Raw genomic sequence first — 16,992 nt, forward strand, 5'->3', positions numbered from 1 at the left:
TGGCATTCCTATCACTGCCATGATTAGGAACTGAAGCATCAAGTGCTTCAGGATGTTCTACAGCTTTTGGGACCCTCCATCTGTGACTGGTATTGCTTGCTCTTGGCTACAATCCACAGACACACGTCCTGCAATCGCCACAGTCCCAAAGTGCTCATCATCCAGAGGAAACAAGAGAGCTTGAGGGAGGGAAACTGAGTCACAGAGGCATGTCACAGCTTATTCATGGGAAAAATAGCATGTTTCTAACAGTAGCAGAAAAAGAAATACTTAGCATTATCAAAATTTTTACTAATCTCCCTTCTTTCCCACATCCAGTATATTGAAAAAAAGGCTTGTCCCTATTTTCTTCTGCTTCACGAACACTCATTTAAATATTAAGAAGTACAAAAGGAAAAAGACTCCCAGATATCACACTATGAGGCTAATTGACTGGTTTGAACTGCTCATTTTTCCCCATCCCTCACATCTTAAGAAGTAATAACAGTAATATCAAAAGCAGCAGCTGAAAAACCCGATCAATGAGCCCTTAAAAGAAAATTCAGATAGATACAGCAGAGGCAGTGATAATGAACCAAGGCCCTGCAAGTCCCTGACCCAATACCTGCTGAAACATCCAGGAATCTAGCTCTTGATGTGTGGAGGAAGCAAAGGTACTGACATTATTTGTTGTCCAGCTTGCCTCCTTCCTGCCCCCCAGCACTGTTGAAATCCTTTGTCGTGAGTCATACATGGTCCTGACTCTGTCAGAAAAACCTGGCCAGAAGGCAGCCTTTCATAGAGGTGAGGATCTCAGTGTCAGAATCAGTGCATCCTGACACACTGCTGCTGGTCAGGGCCACTCTGGGCAACACAGTTTTGGGCAATTTTTTTCCCTCTTGTTTTTTTTTACTTGGAGCAATTGCTTTCAGGCAAGCCTATTTCACTTCTACATGACCTTCTCCATGTTCTCCTTCCATTGTCTTCTCACCTCTTGCATCAGAACCCAATTTAGAAACTGGTCAATACTGAGAAGTTCAGATGCAAACATGGTTTACCAGGACAACTCACTGCAGCTTAGTCCTGGTACTCATCTTCCCAGGGAATCCTGGTCCCCTCCATAGCCATGGGCAGCACCTGCAGGAGGCACAGGGTGTCCTCACACATCAGTCTTGCTGTACACACTGTAAATCCAGTGCTTCCCAACGTGCCAGATACACTGCTGCAATCACACATCCTCCGAAGGGTTCAACTGGCTGCAGGGCACAGCTGGGAAAGGCTGCTCCACACAGATCTTCTTTAATCTAAGGGGTCTTTGTGACATTAGAGATCAGACATAAAGGACTTAAATGACTTAGAGGATCACTGAAAGAGACACATGTGAGAAAAAGGGCAATTTAATTCTTTTGCTTCCATCCATTCCCAGTGATGACAGCAGCTCATCTGCACAAACTAAAAAAAATAGAGATTTCAAAGACTTATCTTAAAAATCCTTCCCTTTCAATTACCCTGCGATTGTTCTTGTGAACAGAAACAAAATTTATGATGGAAACAAGCAAATTCCAAGTTAATAAACATGAGAAATCCTTCAGTTATAAATTCTCAATAAAAATCACAGGAGGGGCTGGGAGAGCATCCACGTTTTGGCATGAAAGGACAGAAAATTGGAACAAAGAATGCAACTGTAGAAATGAGGATATCTAAATCTTGAGAGACCCTATAAAATATAGAGTTCACAAAGAGCTGTTAACCACAGAAAGCCTTTTTTTTTTTTAATTAAGATGATTTAGAATAAGAGAAAAGAAGGACATTCCTGGATTGAAAATGAATAAACATCAGCAACCAACAGTCAAAAACCCATACCAACCATTGAAAACGTTGCATGCAACCAGTTCCTACAAAGATCGGCGAAATACTTCCTCGTGGCAACTGAACTTCCATAGTATGGTCTCCCAAGATTTTACTATTGCTATTTCTAACCTCAGCCGAAGTTTTCAAGGCCTTCTGCTTTGCTAGAAAACACAGGCTGTAGTAAAAGTAACTGAAAACCCAATAAGCTTTGCATTTTCTCTAAACCACAGCAGAGACCTCCTACATCAGAGTGACACCCTTCAGTCACCCCAAGCACTACATCTCTGTTGAAGTTCTGTAACAGCTAGAATAAGAAATTCTTTTCTTGTATTAGAGTATTTTTACTTCCGGAGTTAACAGCAAGTAATTCAAAATACAACAGTGCACTAAAATTTGTTTTAGAATAAACTATTAGATGATTATCTACATCCTTCTATCCTTCTGCATCCTTCTGATGGATATCTTCAAAGAGCACAAGATACAAGCTAATGCAGAGCTCACTGAATAGGCATTACAGTATTTTCTGCATTACTGCTGACATCTTGCTTTTTACAGCTTTATGCTGGGGGTTTGTATTAAAGATAAGCTGTTCAAACAATTAAAGCTTTTTCTCTCTCAAAGCAGATAAACTCTAATCATGATTTTGTTTTCTAAATCACAGCTATCAACACTGCTTGTCCCAAGTCTCTGGCAAAGTTACAGGACTGAAGGAAACAGGGCACTCAGAAGCTGCTGGCCTTGGAGCACACAGAAGCAATCTCCACTATTCAAAGACTATTTTGTGTTCTCTTACTTGTAATGGTGGCTTAAAGATGTTTAGCCCTTAACAATACACACTAAAGACAAAGGCTTAGAGCCTCAAAGGGGTTTACACAATTTTAATCTCCCAGTCCCCCACTTGGCATTGTGTGTCTGGGCTGGCACTAAGCAGAAGCCCATGGAGGCTAGGCATTAATTGCTGTGCAAACAAAAAGTTCAGGTCACAGGTTCATAGCAGATGAAAGAAGGATCTTAAAGCACGGAACCTTTTGGCACAGGGTGCTGGGCAAGATAAAAGCTTGTGCCTTGAAGTTCTCTAAGCTCTACTCTCTGCCCCGCTTGAGCCAGACCAAAAAACACAAGAGCCAAGTAAGAGCTTTTGGCCTTGCATTTCAGGGAAGGTAAAAAACTTTGCCCTCAACACTCCTCTTAATTCAGGATATCACAACCCTACCACCAAAGCCCTGCAACCAGAGTTGGCTTTTTTCAGACCCCCCCAGCAGCTGTTCACAGCCCTCATCCCTTTTGCAGCTGTAGGTGCATCATGTACTTCCCTCCTTAAAAGAACCTAGAAATAGCAAACAAACAAAGCTGAAACACTTGCATGTATGGATAGCCACACTGTACCCTCAACACCAGTGAGAGAGCTACATACAGAAGACATAGCTACTGCATCTTTCTTACCAGTCAAAAGAGCCCTTCAGTTTTGCAAACATACAAGAAAATGAGTCTTCCCAGCTTCCTCAGTCCAGCTTTTGGCTGATCTGCCCTCATTCTTGCTGAGAAAGGATATTTCACTCTTCCTTTCTGCTTCCCTTCTTACAAAACATGGAGCTCCTTGCTCGGTAACTATTCCTAGCTATCAAATTCCCAGTTGGATGATTTGACAATCAGTGACAATATAATATGTTTTTCCCATTATAAGCAGGCTCTGCTCTATTAGTTGTGTCCTTATAATCAGATTCATCATAAAAGTATACACAATTTATGTATTTAGAAATTTTATCAGAAGCACACACACATAATCAACTAAAAATCCCAAAACCATTATGAACATACTTCATTCAAAACATCAGTTTTCAGTGATATTAACCTAAATTAATTTAGACATCAGGATAAAGTTTAAATAGATTAATACTGCTTCTCCCCAAACCCACAGATTCTCTTCTTCCAGTATCAAGTCATTAGTACAGTACCTGGATAGGTTTCCTGTTTGTTGTTCACAGTGACTGATGAAACACAGATGATAATGCAGCTGCTTGAACCCTGATCCATCCTTTGACCAAGCTCGTTAGAGAATAAAGCTGAGAATTCTGGGATGATAAACTTAGAACCTACACTTCCCAGGATGTCAATATTGCAGCCACATTTTCCCATTATTTTATTATCCCAGAGAAAACATCTGCTGCTGCTTCATGGAAAAAATATTTATGAACTGACCAGAGAGCACTAAAAGAAACATTCATTTCCCAAATATGCATATTTTCTATCCACAGTGCAAGTTTTTGTAAAACGTCTTGCTCACACAGAGTGAGCAGACAAAGGAAAAGATTAAATATATATCAATACAGTGTAATCACAATGCTGTAGTCTTTTAACCCTATCCTATTAATATATCTACTCATATCTGTAAATACTTTTTTTAGATTTATTTCTTTCACCTGCAGATACTGGAAGTCCTTATATAAGGAAGAGGAGAAGAACTTTTAGCTAAAACGTTTTGCTCTTGCAAATGAACCTAAACCCTCAAAGCAATACAATGTGTGCACAGAACAACAGAGAAAATTTACAAGAAATCCTTGCTTGCAAAACAATTTGAATACCATGAGTCTAGTAACCATAAAGTACATTTTTCTTTACCAAAATTCATTGTTGTTTTAACTTGTGTGCAATCAAGTTACACACGTGTCACATAAGATGACTCGGGACTCATTCAGAGGATGTAGCTTTATGTGCAAGAACCAAACATGGCATCACTTATTTCAGCCCCCAGTGCTGACATCTCTCCATGGAACTGCACCAGCAATAAAGTAAGAGGCACAAAACATAAAAATCAACTTAAGTTCTACTCACTGTAATTTGGGAAGCATCCATGAATTGCAGGCCAAAGTAATCCGTTTCTACAAGGTCCAAATGATACACAATCTGGTCAAACAACTCCTGTCCCTTTGCATTTTTCTGTAACAGAAAAGAAAATGCTTTTTTAAAAATTGGCCAGTGTGGGTTTGTTGGGTGTGCTTCTTTTCAAGTTCAAACATGTGAGAAGAGATACACAAAGGAAAATAATATCAAAAGAGCAATTCTATTTATTCTGAAAAATTGCATTGACATTTCTTTTTATTTTCCTAGGGAAAGAGAGAGTGACATGCCATTCTTGTCTGCAACTATTCCAACAGCATCAGATTTTGCTCTCAAAGCAAGCTTTCAAAGTACATCATAATTAAAAATGTACAAGAGAAAGGGAAGGGTTATGCCCTACAAGTGTCCTAAGTCACAGAGCCATCATTTTGTACCCCAGGAAGTCAGATTCTCCAGGAAAAGCTTGATTAACGTACACTGCCTGAAATCTGCTGGCTATCAACAGCAACTGCAGCCATGCAGAGCCACATCACCACTGAAGCTGCAAAATAAATTCTGGACAGCCTGAACACTCAAAGAGCACTGTAAAGAAAATTTATAGGATTTGATAATATTTCATTTATGTTGCCAACTGCCATAATATTTACAGCCTTTAAATGAAGAAACAAAGGCCAAAAAAGCTGTAAACTTACCTGGCATGCCATCTGAAACAGGCAAGAATGGAAATAAAAGTTAACAACTAAAACCCCAACTATGGCCTAGAGGTAAGGGTAGAAAACTTAGCAGATCTTAAAGGTAGGCTGCATTGGCCTGGGTACTTGTTTTGAGGTTAAGGCAAGAATTTACATTCTCAGTCTTCAACACTAGAAAAGCTTGAACATTACAGGTAGGCTGAAGAAAAAGGCAATAACCAATTCTTCATGCAAATCTTGTTGAGTTACTTGGCAAAGAAAGTTTTCAAATTCTTGAGCAAAATCACCCATTGGCCAAAAATACATGAGATGATCATAAATCTGAGTAAGAGACTGAAGCTACAGCTGTGCTTTACACAGGGAAGTACTGACCAGGATCCACTTTTGTGACTGCTGTCCCTCTTACAACTTTAAGGATTTTTTTTTTCATTTTTTAAAACTAACATATTAGGCATTTCCACTTTACCCAAAATGTAGCAAAATTCACAGTTAAGCATTCAGTTCCTTTAGTTTGGTCTTCTGCACAAAGGCACCATCAATCATAACATGTAGAACTCCTGTTCAGGGTTCTAGGCTGTCTAAAATCAGTTTTCTTCAGCAACAGGCAAGATCACAAGTTACACCTCTGTTTTTCCAAGAAAGTGAAGCAAGCTCAGGTACAGGAAGCAAATTTTATTTAAGTTGTACTTTTTAGGGTTTTTTAACTAACAAAACAGAAGCACAGAAATTGAATCGTATCAAATTTCAAGAGCAGAATTAAAGCTCCATAAAAGCTTAACACCAACATTAAACTGTCATTGTAAGATACTGTTTCATTATTTTGAGGGGGGAAAGGGGCAGATAATAGACATCAGTAACCAAAGTTCAACAGTCTATTAAAGGTAGCTGAGACTACAATGGCCTCTTAAAACAGTACATTGCTACTGTAATTGTTATAAACCGAACAAAAAGTATCCAGAACATATTTTCTCATATGGAGTAAAATCAGCACTTGTTAAAAGAAGCCAAACCAAAGCTCAACAAAATTTAAACAGACCTTGCTTAAGTGAGGGAGGAGAAAGCCCTCAAAAGCAGTAAAGAGAAACAGCAGAACATGAAAAATTCAAAAGTAGGAAAAATGCACTTGATGCCCTACTCTGCTCATGGTTGCTTGCTTTATGGCATTAACTACGAGTACATGTTTATCTTCCACTGCAACACACCCAATAGAAACCAGAGAGAGAGCACACTCCACCTTCTGTACCCAAGCAGTAGTTAATGTTTAACATGTGTTACATGCAGAATAGCTCTGCACTGCACAGCTAGACCATAAAATGCAGTATTACATACACAGCTTACAGGAGATTGTAACATTTAACTTGTCACTAAATGAGCCTTCCCAGCAACTTGTGCCCCTTAAATGATAAAGCTCCTGCAGCCAGCAAATTGCTGACCCAAAACTTCCTTTGAGATGTTGGACTACAGAGGGAGATAAAAGCGACTGACTCCTTTCCTCTACTAACAGGAAAGGATTACCTGTTCTTTATTCTGCCTCATCACTGACTGACAATCCTGCAGGTCATACTGTGGACTGATAAATGAATGTGCACTGAATGAAATGGGTGGAATAATCAAAATGGAAGGCTTTTTCCTCAGGCATTACATATGCATGGTCTCGAAAGCAAAAAGTTTTGATTTTCATCATCTTTTTCTTCTCCCCTCTTCTAGAAAAAACAGTAGCTAAAAGACATATTTCCCTTTTCAAAATTGGGTACCACATAAAGACAAGATAATGCTTTTGTACAGTAAAATTTTCACAGTAGATCTAACTATCTGGAATTTAATAAATCATACTCTCTCTATAGACCTTTGACTTGTGCTTATTTTCTGAAGATACAGCTAAAAAACCCCAACCATAAACTAAAAATATTTTGCAGTCATACCTTGCTAGACAGATGGCTCAGAAATATCAGATGTAAATGGCCTGCATAACTTTTATCTCACAAAATGAAGTACATGGCAACAAACAGTCTGCATATACTACTATATAGAGTTGCTATTTTGTTGGTATGAAGTTACTAAAATTGGGAACAGTGATGCAAGAAAAGTTGCAAAGCCTTGTGTTGACTTGGGTGTTTTTGTTTGTTTCTGTTGGGGTTTTGGTTTTGTTGGGTTTTTTTGTCTTTGCTTTCTGTTTTGGTAGGGTTTTCTTTTTGGTTTGGGAGTTTTTGTTTGGGTTTTTTTTTGTTTTGTTTTGTTTTGAAACATCAATTAAAGCACTGCCAGTTTCTGGTGGAGTGTTCCTTGGAACTCAGGAGAACTTGTGTGAGCACCACAAAACCTCACAGGGAGGGTGGGCATGAAATGCTCAGCTTACAAACAAAACTACAGCTGCAACCTAAGGCATAACTGAATTAGCATGAGGCAGGCACTTGATGAAACACAAAGACTCAATTACACTTGCAGACTGGGAGCCTCCCTGATAATGAGCAATCACTGAGAGAAAGGAAAAAAAGGAGTTTCTCATGTCATCCACCCCTTGTTCCACCTAAGTCATGAGAGTTTTGTCCACTGTTTCATTGAAGCCATTCTCAAATAAACCCCTCTATCACCTTCCTTTGGATCATGAATCACATTCAGAGAGAATTCTTATGTTAAATGAGGACTCACTGCACATCCTACAAAGACTCCAGTTGGGATGGGTACAAAGCACCTTGCACAACAACAGTGACAGCAGCACGGCCCACATTTCAAGTAGGCTACATCTTCTGCTGCCAGAGAGCTCCCAGTCTCAGGGAATCTATGGAAGTTCTGGTCAGCTAAAACATGACAAAACAAAGACTAACTTCTCCAATTAGAAACTCTTCCAGACTTGACAGAGATTTTAATGTGCTTCTGGTAGACATAAAGGAAAGAGAACATTGATCAGCCAGGGACATTTTACACCACCTGGCCCTGTCTAAACAAGCTGATTGGTGTTGATCTTAGCTATTCCAGAGCTCTTTGAAAGGTTTTGGCCAAAGGGCATGGAAAGTGGACATACATGCCAGAAAAAATTCCCATTTTAAAGCAGATACAGTGCAAGGATGCCATTGATCACTCTCAGAGCACATACTAGCAGAGCTGAAGAGCTTCTGCCCACACTTTCCCCAAACCCAAGTGCAGTTACTTGAACCCAAGTGGAGAGGCTGAAATTCTTGAGTCATATTAGAGAGCTCAGACTACAGGGCTACAAACAAACTATTAACAGATTTCAGAAACAGTTGAAGCACTGCTTGGGAAAACAACCTGTCAAATAGGCCAGGAGGTACATGAAATAGTCTGCCAGCAGACAAAATGACAACCAAAATTAAGGAAAATAAACTATCACCAAGAGAAAAGTCAAAGCCAATTAGCTTTCCAACCAAAGCCAATGCATCTCAAACTGAATAGTGAGTAGGAACAGCAATGGGCAGGTAGGGCAGGCTTAGTTTCTTTTTTGAAATAAAGCACAAGATTATGTATTCTGCAATATGTTAAATATTTTTTCAGAGTGGGCTGCTATGGTCTGATGGTCGCTCACTCCAGGTCTGAGTTTCTAGTAAATTCTAAAAGGCACCTTTGTAGCAAGCCAGTGTCACCTCCACAGGCTGCTCTGATGGCACCAGCATTTCCTGTCCTTAACACCTCCTGAAAACAACAGTAGCTCAATATGTTCTGCTCTGCCCTCTCACACCTGTTAGTGTTAACCTGAACTGTTATTAACTCAATTTTCAAACCTAAAGCTCATTTTCAAACTCAAGGCTTGAGCTGTTGGCCATAATGCTTAGCAGTGAGAATTCGCTCTGCCTTTTAGCAGTCACTGGCAGTGCTGTCTCCAAGTGTCTCAGACAGGCTAAACATGCATAAAAGCCATCTGTGCTCCTAATTAGCCTTGACTCCTGGTGCTCAGTTATCATCTGTCCTTTAACTTGCTTTCTTCTGCTCAGTCAAGCCCTCAGTTGCTTCAAACACAATCAGCTGTACTGAAAGCCAGCAGTAGTTCCATAATTTTAAGCACAGAAATGCAACTGTTCTACATTCTTATAAATCCAGGGTATCCAACAGCTTCAGCCAGGTACATGTTGGAGGCCATGGCTGGGCTTGCAAAAGCTGCACTGAAAACCACGTTACCCATCCCAGCACTGCTGCTGCAGGCAGTACTGTCAGTCAGCCACTTGTGTTCAAATTCCAGTGTGCAAGCTGCCATCCATAGAGGTCACACTGCAAACCAGCCGTGACCTGGGTGCCTGTCCCACCCTCCTCTGGTGGCCTAATGAGCACACTCAGAAAAGTGGGGAAAGAGTTCCTTTTTTTGTGCTTGAAATCATGCAAATACTACTTTATGTTCATAAAATCAGGGCTAACTGAAGAAAAGAAAGTTATTTACTAGCACATCATACTTCCATGAGGCTGGCTAGCTTGCTCAAGCTGCAATGAAGATGTCAGGTTATTTTCTTACCAGCCAACCATTGACTTAAATTTTCAGTTCTGGCTACAAGCTCACTTGAAAATGTGACTCTGTTCAAATAACCATTAAGCCTCTCACCCTGTCATGGCAATAGCACCAGTACTGCTTCAGAGCCTGCTACTGCATGCAAATGATGTTTAAATGTAGTACAGACCACAGAAACAAGCAGCTCTGCTGAACGTGCCCAGAAGAAAATGCAAGTGATGACGCATGTGAACTTTTATCTGAAGGAGAACAAAATTCATTTTAGTTCTTTTGAGAAATTAGCTGAAAACAAGAGTCAAAATCCCCTTAACTTCCCCCCTGCATAAAACCTCAAACCAGCAAAAAATGCCAAATGCATACACACACCACCAAGTCCTCAGCCCTTCATCAGCAGACAAAAACATCCCTTTAATGGTATCTACTTATTATAACCTTGAAAGAACAAACATTTTCCTCCCAGTCATTTCTGTCAAGGCCCCAAACTAAAATATTGCTATTTCCTGAGCATAAGCAGCTTAGAGGCAAAGTTAAAGAACCCCTTGAAAAATGAGAAAACACCAAAGCAAAAAGAACCCCAAATTCCCAGAAATAATAAACCAAACCAACAAATCAAGCTGCTTCCTTCAAATTACCCTCAAAGCCTACGATAAAAGTCTGAAAAGCTAGGACTGTCACAAGTCACATCCCATCAAGGGGATGGAGAGAACCTCAGATAAGCACACAACCACTTCAGAATGTTCTCTCTGTGGGGAGATTGGCCAACAGTGCAAGGCAGCTGGGTTTCTAAAACCAAGATGCCAATGAGAATTTGCAGACGGTCATTAAGAAAAAGTCCCCTAACAGTGGGTATAGTAAATCCCACTATAATACAGCAGCATTTCCTAACAGGAGCCAGACTTTTATCTCTCCACCAGCTACTGACAAGAAAAATCAGCACTCACTGGAGGAGAAGCCTGAACAAGGACAAATAAATAGATCACTGTATTTTATATGTACCAAGTCTCTACATAAACCCAAATGGCACTGGGCTTCTAGTCAGATCACAGTATGTTTACCATGCTAGTGTGACACTGGAAAAGTTTCTTGCACTGGCTTATACTTTCTTCCTGTTATATAAAGGCAGTCACTTGTCAATTAAAAAAAAAATTTTAAAATGGTCCAAGAACAAAAAGTAACAATAAAAACAAATAAAGAAAGCAAACAAAACCAAGAAACTGAAACTACTAAGAACTAAGGGTGGGGAAGGATAATATGCTATTTTCAAGCTTTGCAACAGGAGGAAAGAGAAGATTTTTCATTATTCATAAAGTACAAACTCATTAGGATGAATCAAAGATTGAATTGGCAGCACAGCATTACAGAGAATACACAGACAAGAGAGCAGAGAGGGAATTACCTCAGATGCAAACAATCTCCAAAGAGTCCAAAGCCATGCCAGGAATCGCTTACTGGAGAGATTCCTTCATACAGGAACACAAACATAAAGCAGATCCAGGAAAGTCAGGTGAGATTTGAAGGGAGAGTATAGGGTTTCCTTTGCCACTTCACACATCCCTGCTTCCAGTCACTTTCTTCCCCACCTCTCAAACACATTCTGTCTCTTCCTCCACTGGACAAGTGAACCAAACTTATAAAGCAATCTGAACAATGCCAACTTTTCCTGAAAGCTGGTTTTGCACAGTTTTTGAAATAGGCACTTTCACTAGCTGAATTTTACAGTACAGCTGTTCAAAACTGATTATAGTAGCATATCCAGAGGCTCAAAGCCTGTTTTGCTGCAGAAAAAAGGAGCAAGAAACTACCATGTCTCAAGACCTACATTATCTGGAAGGGATAATTTTACCACTTGCTTAGTTTTTTGCAGAGAAGATGGGGCTGTCCCAGGCTGGACACAGCTGGTTTCAGCCATCTCCACAGCAGACCCACTGACCACTGGTGGTGGGGGGTACAGAAGTCAGGAGTGAAGGAGTGGATTTGAGTTAGGGAAAGAGTCAGCTTTATCTTGACCCACGAGTCTTTTAATTCCCATTCTCTCTCCATATTTCCTACCCCCATCCTGCAGACTGAATGAGGGGCTGGGGAGGAGCCTGGCTGATGGCTAAGGCTAACCCACTGCAGTGGGGAAACCCTTATGCAGGGCAATTTCACATTTCCATCACTCATCTAAAGGGCAGCTGCCTTTGCAAAGCCTTTAATCTCTCCAAAAGTCACATGAAGGGCAGGCAGGTACAGCCATGGTAGGTGCCCTACACATGCAATTACTACTGTCAACATTATTACCAGCAGTGACATTTTTATTTTATTAGACTCAGAGAAGGGTGAGGTTCTGCTCATTGTCCCTATCACCTGCATATACTACTGGCAACACAGACCTCTTCCCAAGAGAAAAGCACTGTCAGCACTTCTAAATGGGATCCTCAGGCAACAGATAAAAGCAACCATCAGCCACAGAACAAAGCAGTAAAAAAAAAAAAAATCCTTACTTGCAACTTTATGTTCTGGAAGTCAGTCTGGACTACTGTTATTTCAGGAACAGACAGGTTACCCCATCACAATTTAAAAAAAAGGGTTACTTGTACGCAAAGAAGATTCTTTTTCACCCCTAGAATGCCAGCTCCCCCTCCTGACCCACTTGAAATATTACATGCCCCTCAAACAAAGTGGTGGAAACACGAAGTAGCTAGGATAAAGAGAACAAAAACCTATGCTGAGACTCCTTAACCTCAAAATCAAATTTACAGTTCTGCATTCCCAGAGGAAGAGGTTTTATTTGATAAAGCTAAGCTACGGGCATTGAAGCGGGAGTCACCTCTTTGAGGTGATACCATCAAACACAACTCAATGTTATGCTGCTTTAGGCTGCCCTTGCCCATTGCCCTCTTGCACAAATCACAGTGGGATAGAGGTGCCATTTTTCTGGAGAGCTGGAGAAAATTCTAGGTCATGAATTTAAACTGTATCTGAGAAATAACATGGAACATTGGCATAAGATGACATTAAAAAGAACAAGGAGAAATAGGCAAGTGCTATCAGGAGATCCCGAGAGAGTTTAGCAAAGACTCTGCAGTTTCTTATGCTAATGCAGTAGCAAAGTTTCAAATGACATCTTTGCTTGCTTATACACCTGCACCTGAATTCTCCAGGAGTAGAAATAGTTTTAAACAGATGCAACTGTACAAACAAAATTTTCCATATAGACATATCCTTCATACACAATTCACATGTATGGGTGTCTGATTCAACTATTTCCAATTTTTTTAACTTGTTTTTAAATAGGACACATTTATGACTGTCTACAATAAAGCATTTTACTTAAAAGGCTCTACTGGCAACCTGGCTTCAGCATGAATGTAGCTCAGACCAGCAGTAATGACCAGTCAGACACACATGCAACACAAGTAGCTGTACTTGACATAAATTAAGGCTGCAGGGCTCCCACTCTCCCAGGCACACAAGTCACAGGTTCTGTTCTGACCCCCACCCAAGAGGTTTTTCAGGGCAGCTGAATGTCTTGTAAAGAACTGGCTACAGGGGGGAGTTACATCAGTTAAACATCACTCCTAATTCAAGCTAGCAGTGCTTTCAAGCCCCCTCCCCACACAACCAACCACACAGCAGAGCCTGGTGTGGGCCTGGTAGCCAAAAGTTCCTTCCTGACACGGGTATCCAGGCAAGGAGGAGGCCACAAAGCTGGGCTGAGGCTGGAAGGCAAAACCTAGGACAGCTACTCAAAGAACTGGTATCTTACATAATGCCTTAAAGATTGCCACTTCTGGGTGCATAGAACAGAATCCTCACCACCAAGTGTTGACCTGTAAAAGCAAAAAGGTGCAGATTCCTTTAGTACTATCACATCACGCACACTGCATGAATTTACTTTTACGTCTGGATAAAACAAAAAGTTCCTTAAAACCACTCCTCTCCTCCAGCATAAACTTGCACACTGTTAATGCTCATGTAATTCATACTCAATTATTTCTATGTCTTTTTTAAAACTTAAGTAACATCTACTATTTGTGGCACTTTTCATAGCACAAAATTAATTCCACATGCATGCTAACATTAGAATTAATTACCTATATTAATTACCCTATAATGTGCTAAACCTTCCATATAAATCATATTTATTATTAATCACCCTGACAGTTACAGCCAGTAAAAGAAGTTCAAAGATGTGAAAGAGAACCAGTGACCAAAAAGGGAGTTTGGAACTTGAGGACAAAGCTCTAATGTGGTCTTTTCCTCAGAAACTCTATGGATTTAAAAATGAAGAGAAACTGCTTTTGAAGTTGTTTATTCAGACAGCCAACTGACTTCAGTACTCTTCACTCTTTGTTCTTCCTTGCACTAAGTCATAGTCTTCTCCAAAGAATCAACCCCAATTATTTGCTTCTCTCTGAAGAGACCCAAAAATCCAGAGATTCAGAAAAATCAGTAAACTCTCTTAAACTGCAGGTTTATAATCAGCAGATTTAAAAACAGAGAAAGACCAGGGAAGTTTGCCAGTAAAAGTATTTCATTTAGTGGACAGCCAAGAAGACAATTATTTTTAAACACAAGCATAATTAGACAAGTATATGCAATTAAAGACAATCACTACAAATTACATTTACTTTCAAGAAAGACAATATACAAGATGAAAAGCCATGTGGTTCTTATTCAAAGAACTTCATTAGAACCACTATAAAAGAGAATAAACAGCAGTTCAAGTTAATAGAAAACACCTCTCTCAGACCATGCTCCTGCTCAGTTAAAACCAGTGGCAGAGCAAGGTTTATTATAAAAAACTTCAGCACTCTAATCTTCTCACTGCTGCCAAGGAATTACATGACAAGATAAATTCTCATCATACTATAGTATTTAACTTCTTGCTCTCTTGCAAATATTCAGATTTGAAGGACAAGTGAACACCTCACTGTAGTGAAATAGGGATGGCAGCACAATGTTCTGTTTATCCTCATTCTAAAAAATGAGCAAGGACTCATGTCTGGGGGTTTTTACTGAATAAACTGAGAAGTTCTGAGTGCCAATATGAGGTGCAGGAACACTGGGTTTAAGCCAAAAATGATCTGTTGATATTTCATGCCAACCAAGAGGTCATCCAATCGAGTTAGGTAAGAGGCTGAGAAGATAAAAGCTCTCATTATAAACAGAACCTCTGAGCCCAGAGTCAGTATGCAGAAAAGCACAGTATTCATCAGAATCTGGAAAAGTGATGCTTTTGAAGAAGTGAGAAAAGAATAACTGCTAATCTGCACAAGTGTCTGGCTTCTTTCCTGTCAGGTTCCCTGCATCCTGCAGTTTTTGCTGCCTACTTGGAGGGAGTGTTGTGTGCCAGCATTTCCTCTGGATGTAGTTTAAAAGACAGCCTTCAGAAATTTTAAGGCAAAAATACAGATGAGAACACATGATCAAAGGTCCATGTACATACATTCCAGAGAGTATAGACAGACCTGCAATACCCACAATGCTACCCCACATATGGTTTGATTTGAAAACCCATCTGGAGCAGGCTGCAGCTTTTAGTGGTTTGCATGAAGTTTTGAGTTTTGTCCTTTGCTTTCAGGGTCAGCTACCCTGCCTGCTCCATGCCATGAAATGAATTCTGGACACTCGCACAGCAAGGCGAAGTAAAACAGAATCAAAAAACTCTCATGGAAATTAAACCCAAGCAGCATAAAGGAGTAAAAAAATATAGTATCAGCTGGCTTATTATACGTGTTTATTAACAACATCTCAATAAGAGCTTGCATGTTTAATTCAGACCACCAGAAAAACATAGGGTAACTTTGCTATTGCCATAGTGTCTGCCAGAAATTCAGCAGAACTCATTAAAGTGGTGACACTCCCAGTGCACTGTGACAGGCTAATGGGGCATTCCTTGTGGCTGATTCTTTTCACCTGGGCATTTTACCTCAACACAAGTTTTGCTCCACTTGACAACTTTTGCAAATTTTTTTCTCTTAGAGTCTGACTCTCAAGATAGATCAAACCTGACACTCCAAATTGGCCAGTCACAAATGGCTGAACTACTACCACCTCAGTTCTTTAAAATAACAACTTAATTTTCAAGTGAAAATTCTTAATTTTTTTATTTAAGGGAAAAAAATGTCACCAAGGCCTTATAGTTTGAATACATCAAAGTCCATATCCAAAAATCACTGCAACACATAGCCACTTCACAGAATAGGTTTTAGTTGAAGGGATAATGAACTACTTAAAAATGAAGCCACTCTTTGATGGCTCCAGCAAAGACTGTACCACCAGTTCTTTGCAGACAGTAACAAAACCTTTCATTTATAAAGCCAACAAAATTGGTAGCAGTCCCTTTGTCTCAGAAGAATTTTATTTCACAATGAAAGTGAACACAAGAGCAGAGAACTCCCACAAACTTGCAATACTTCAATTAAATATCCAACAGAACTTAAACCATCAGCATTAATACCAAACATTCTGATGGTCTAAAAAGTCAAAAAGTCACTGGAGGATCATATTTTGCTGCCCTAATTCTGTTTTCTACCACTAATCACAGAATCATGGCATACCAGGTTGGAAGGGACCTCAAGGGTCATCTGGTCCAACCTTCCTTAGCAAAAGCACATTCTAGCCAAGATGGCCCAGTACCCTGTCCAGGTCAATCTTAAAAGTGTCCAGTGTTGGGGAATCCATCGCTGTCCTGGAGACATTATTAATATGAACAATGTTTCTCATTACCAGACTTACAGACTTGGACAGAGTCAAGAGCAAACTCAAGTTCTTCTGTTGGAGTAAAGTTCTGCAAGCCAAACTCTGGCTGTAGGGACAACTTCACTGCCTGACAGCTTTTAGATGACACCAGCAACTCAGATGACTTCAAAGTTATATATATGTAACCAGCAGAGCCTACAATTGCAACCAAATACAACACCACACTGCTGATGCAGGAAGAACAAGTGTCAACTCACTTGTTCAGCTGCGCTGACTCTGAAAGAGACAGCATGTCGTGAAGTTTATTCAGGCTGAGCAACAAAGCGCATATGACTGTTGATACAGCCAGAGAGACTGTAGACTAAGAGAGACTAGTCTTTCATCTCCCTGTATTGAAAATACCATATGCTGGAGGAAAACAAACAGTTTAGATTAAGAGAGTGATAAGCTGAATGCTCACTCATCCATCACACACACTGAAGATCTTCAATT

General features: G+C 40.1%; 1 protein-coding gene across 3 annotated transcripts in view; it reads right to left on the reverse strand.

Moving 5' to 3' along the window:
- The window catches only part of EPB41L4B (erythrocyte membrane protein band 4.1 like 4B), a 170,920-nt gene that overhangs the window by 115,017 nt on the left and 38,911 nt on the right, over positions 1–16,992 (reverse strand). For all 3 annotated transcript variants that reach the window (XM_063163769.1, XM_063163760.1, XM_063163778.1), the window contains exon 2: positions 4,663–4,767. In XM_063163769.1, the coding sequence (XP_063019839.1) occupies positions 4,663–4,767 (105 nt within the window). The remainder of the gene's footprint in view (positions 1–4,662; positions 4,768–16,992) is intronic.

Source organism: Melospiza melodia, chromosome 1 (assembly GCF_035770615.1).
Source record: "Melospiza melodia melodia isolate bMelMel2 chromosome 1, bMelMel2.pri, whole genome shotgun sequence".
NCBI classification, from domain to species: domain Eukaryota; kingdom Metazoa; phylum Chordata; class Aves; order Passeriformes; family Passerellidae; genus Melospiza; species Melospiza melodia.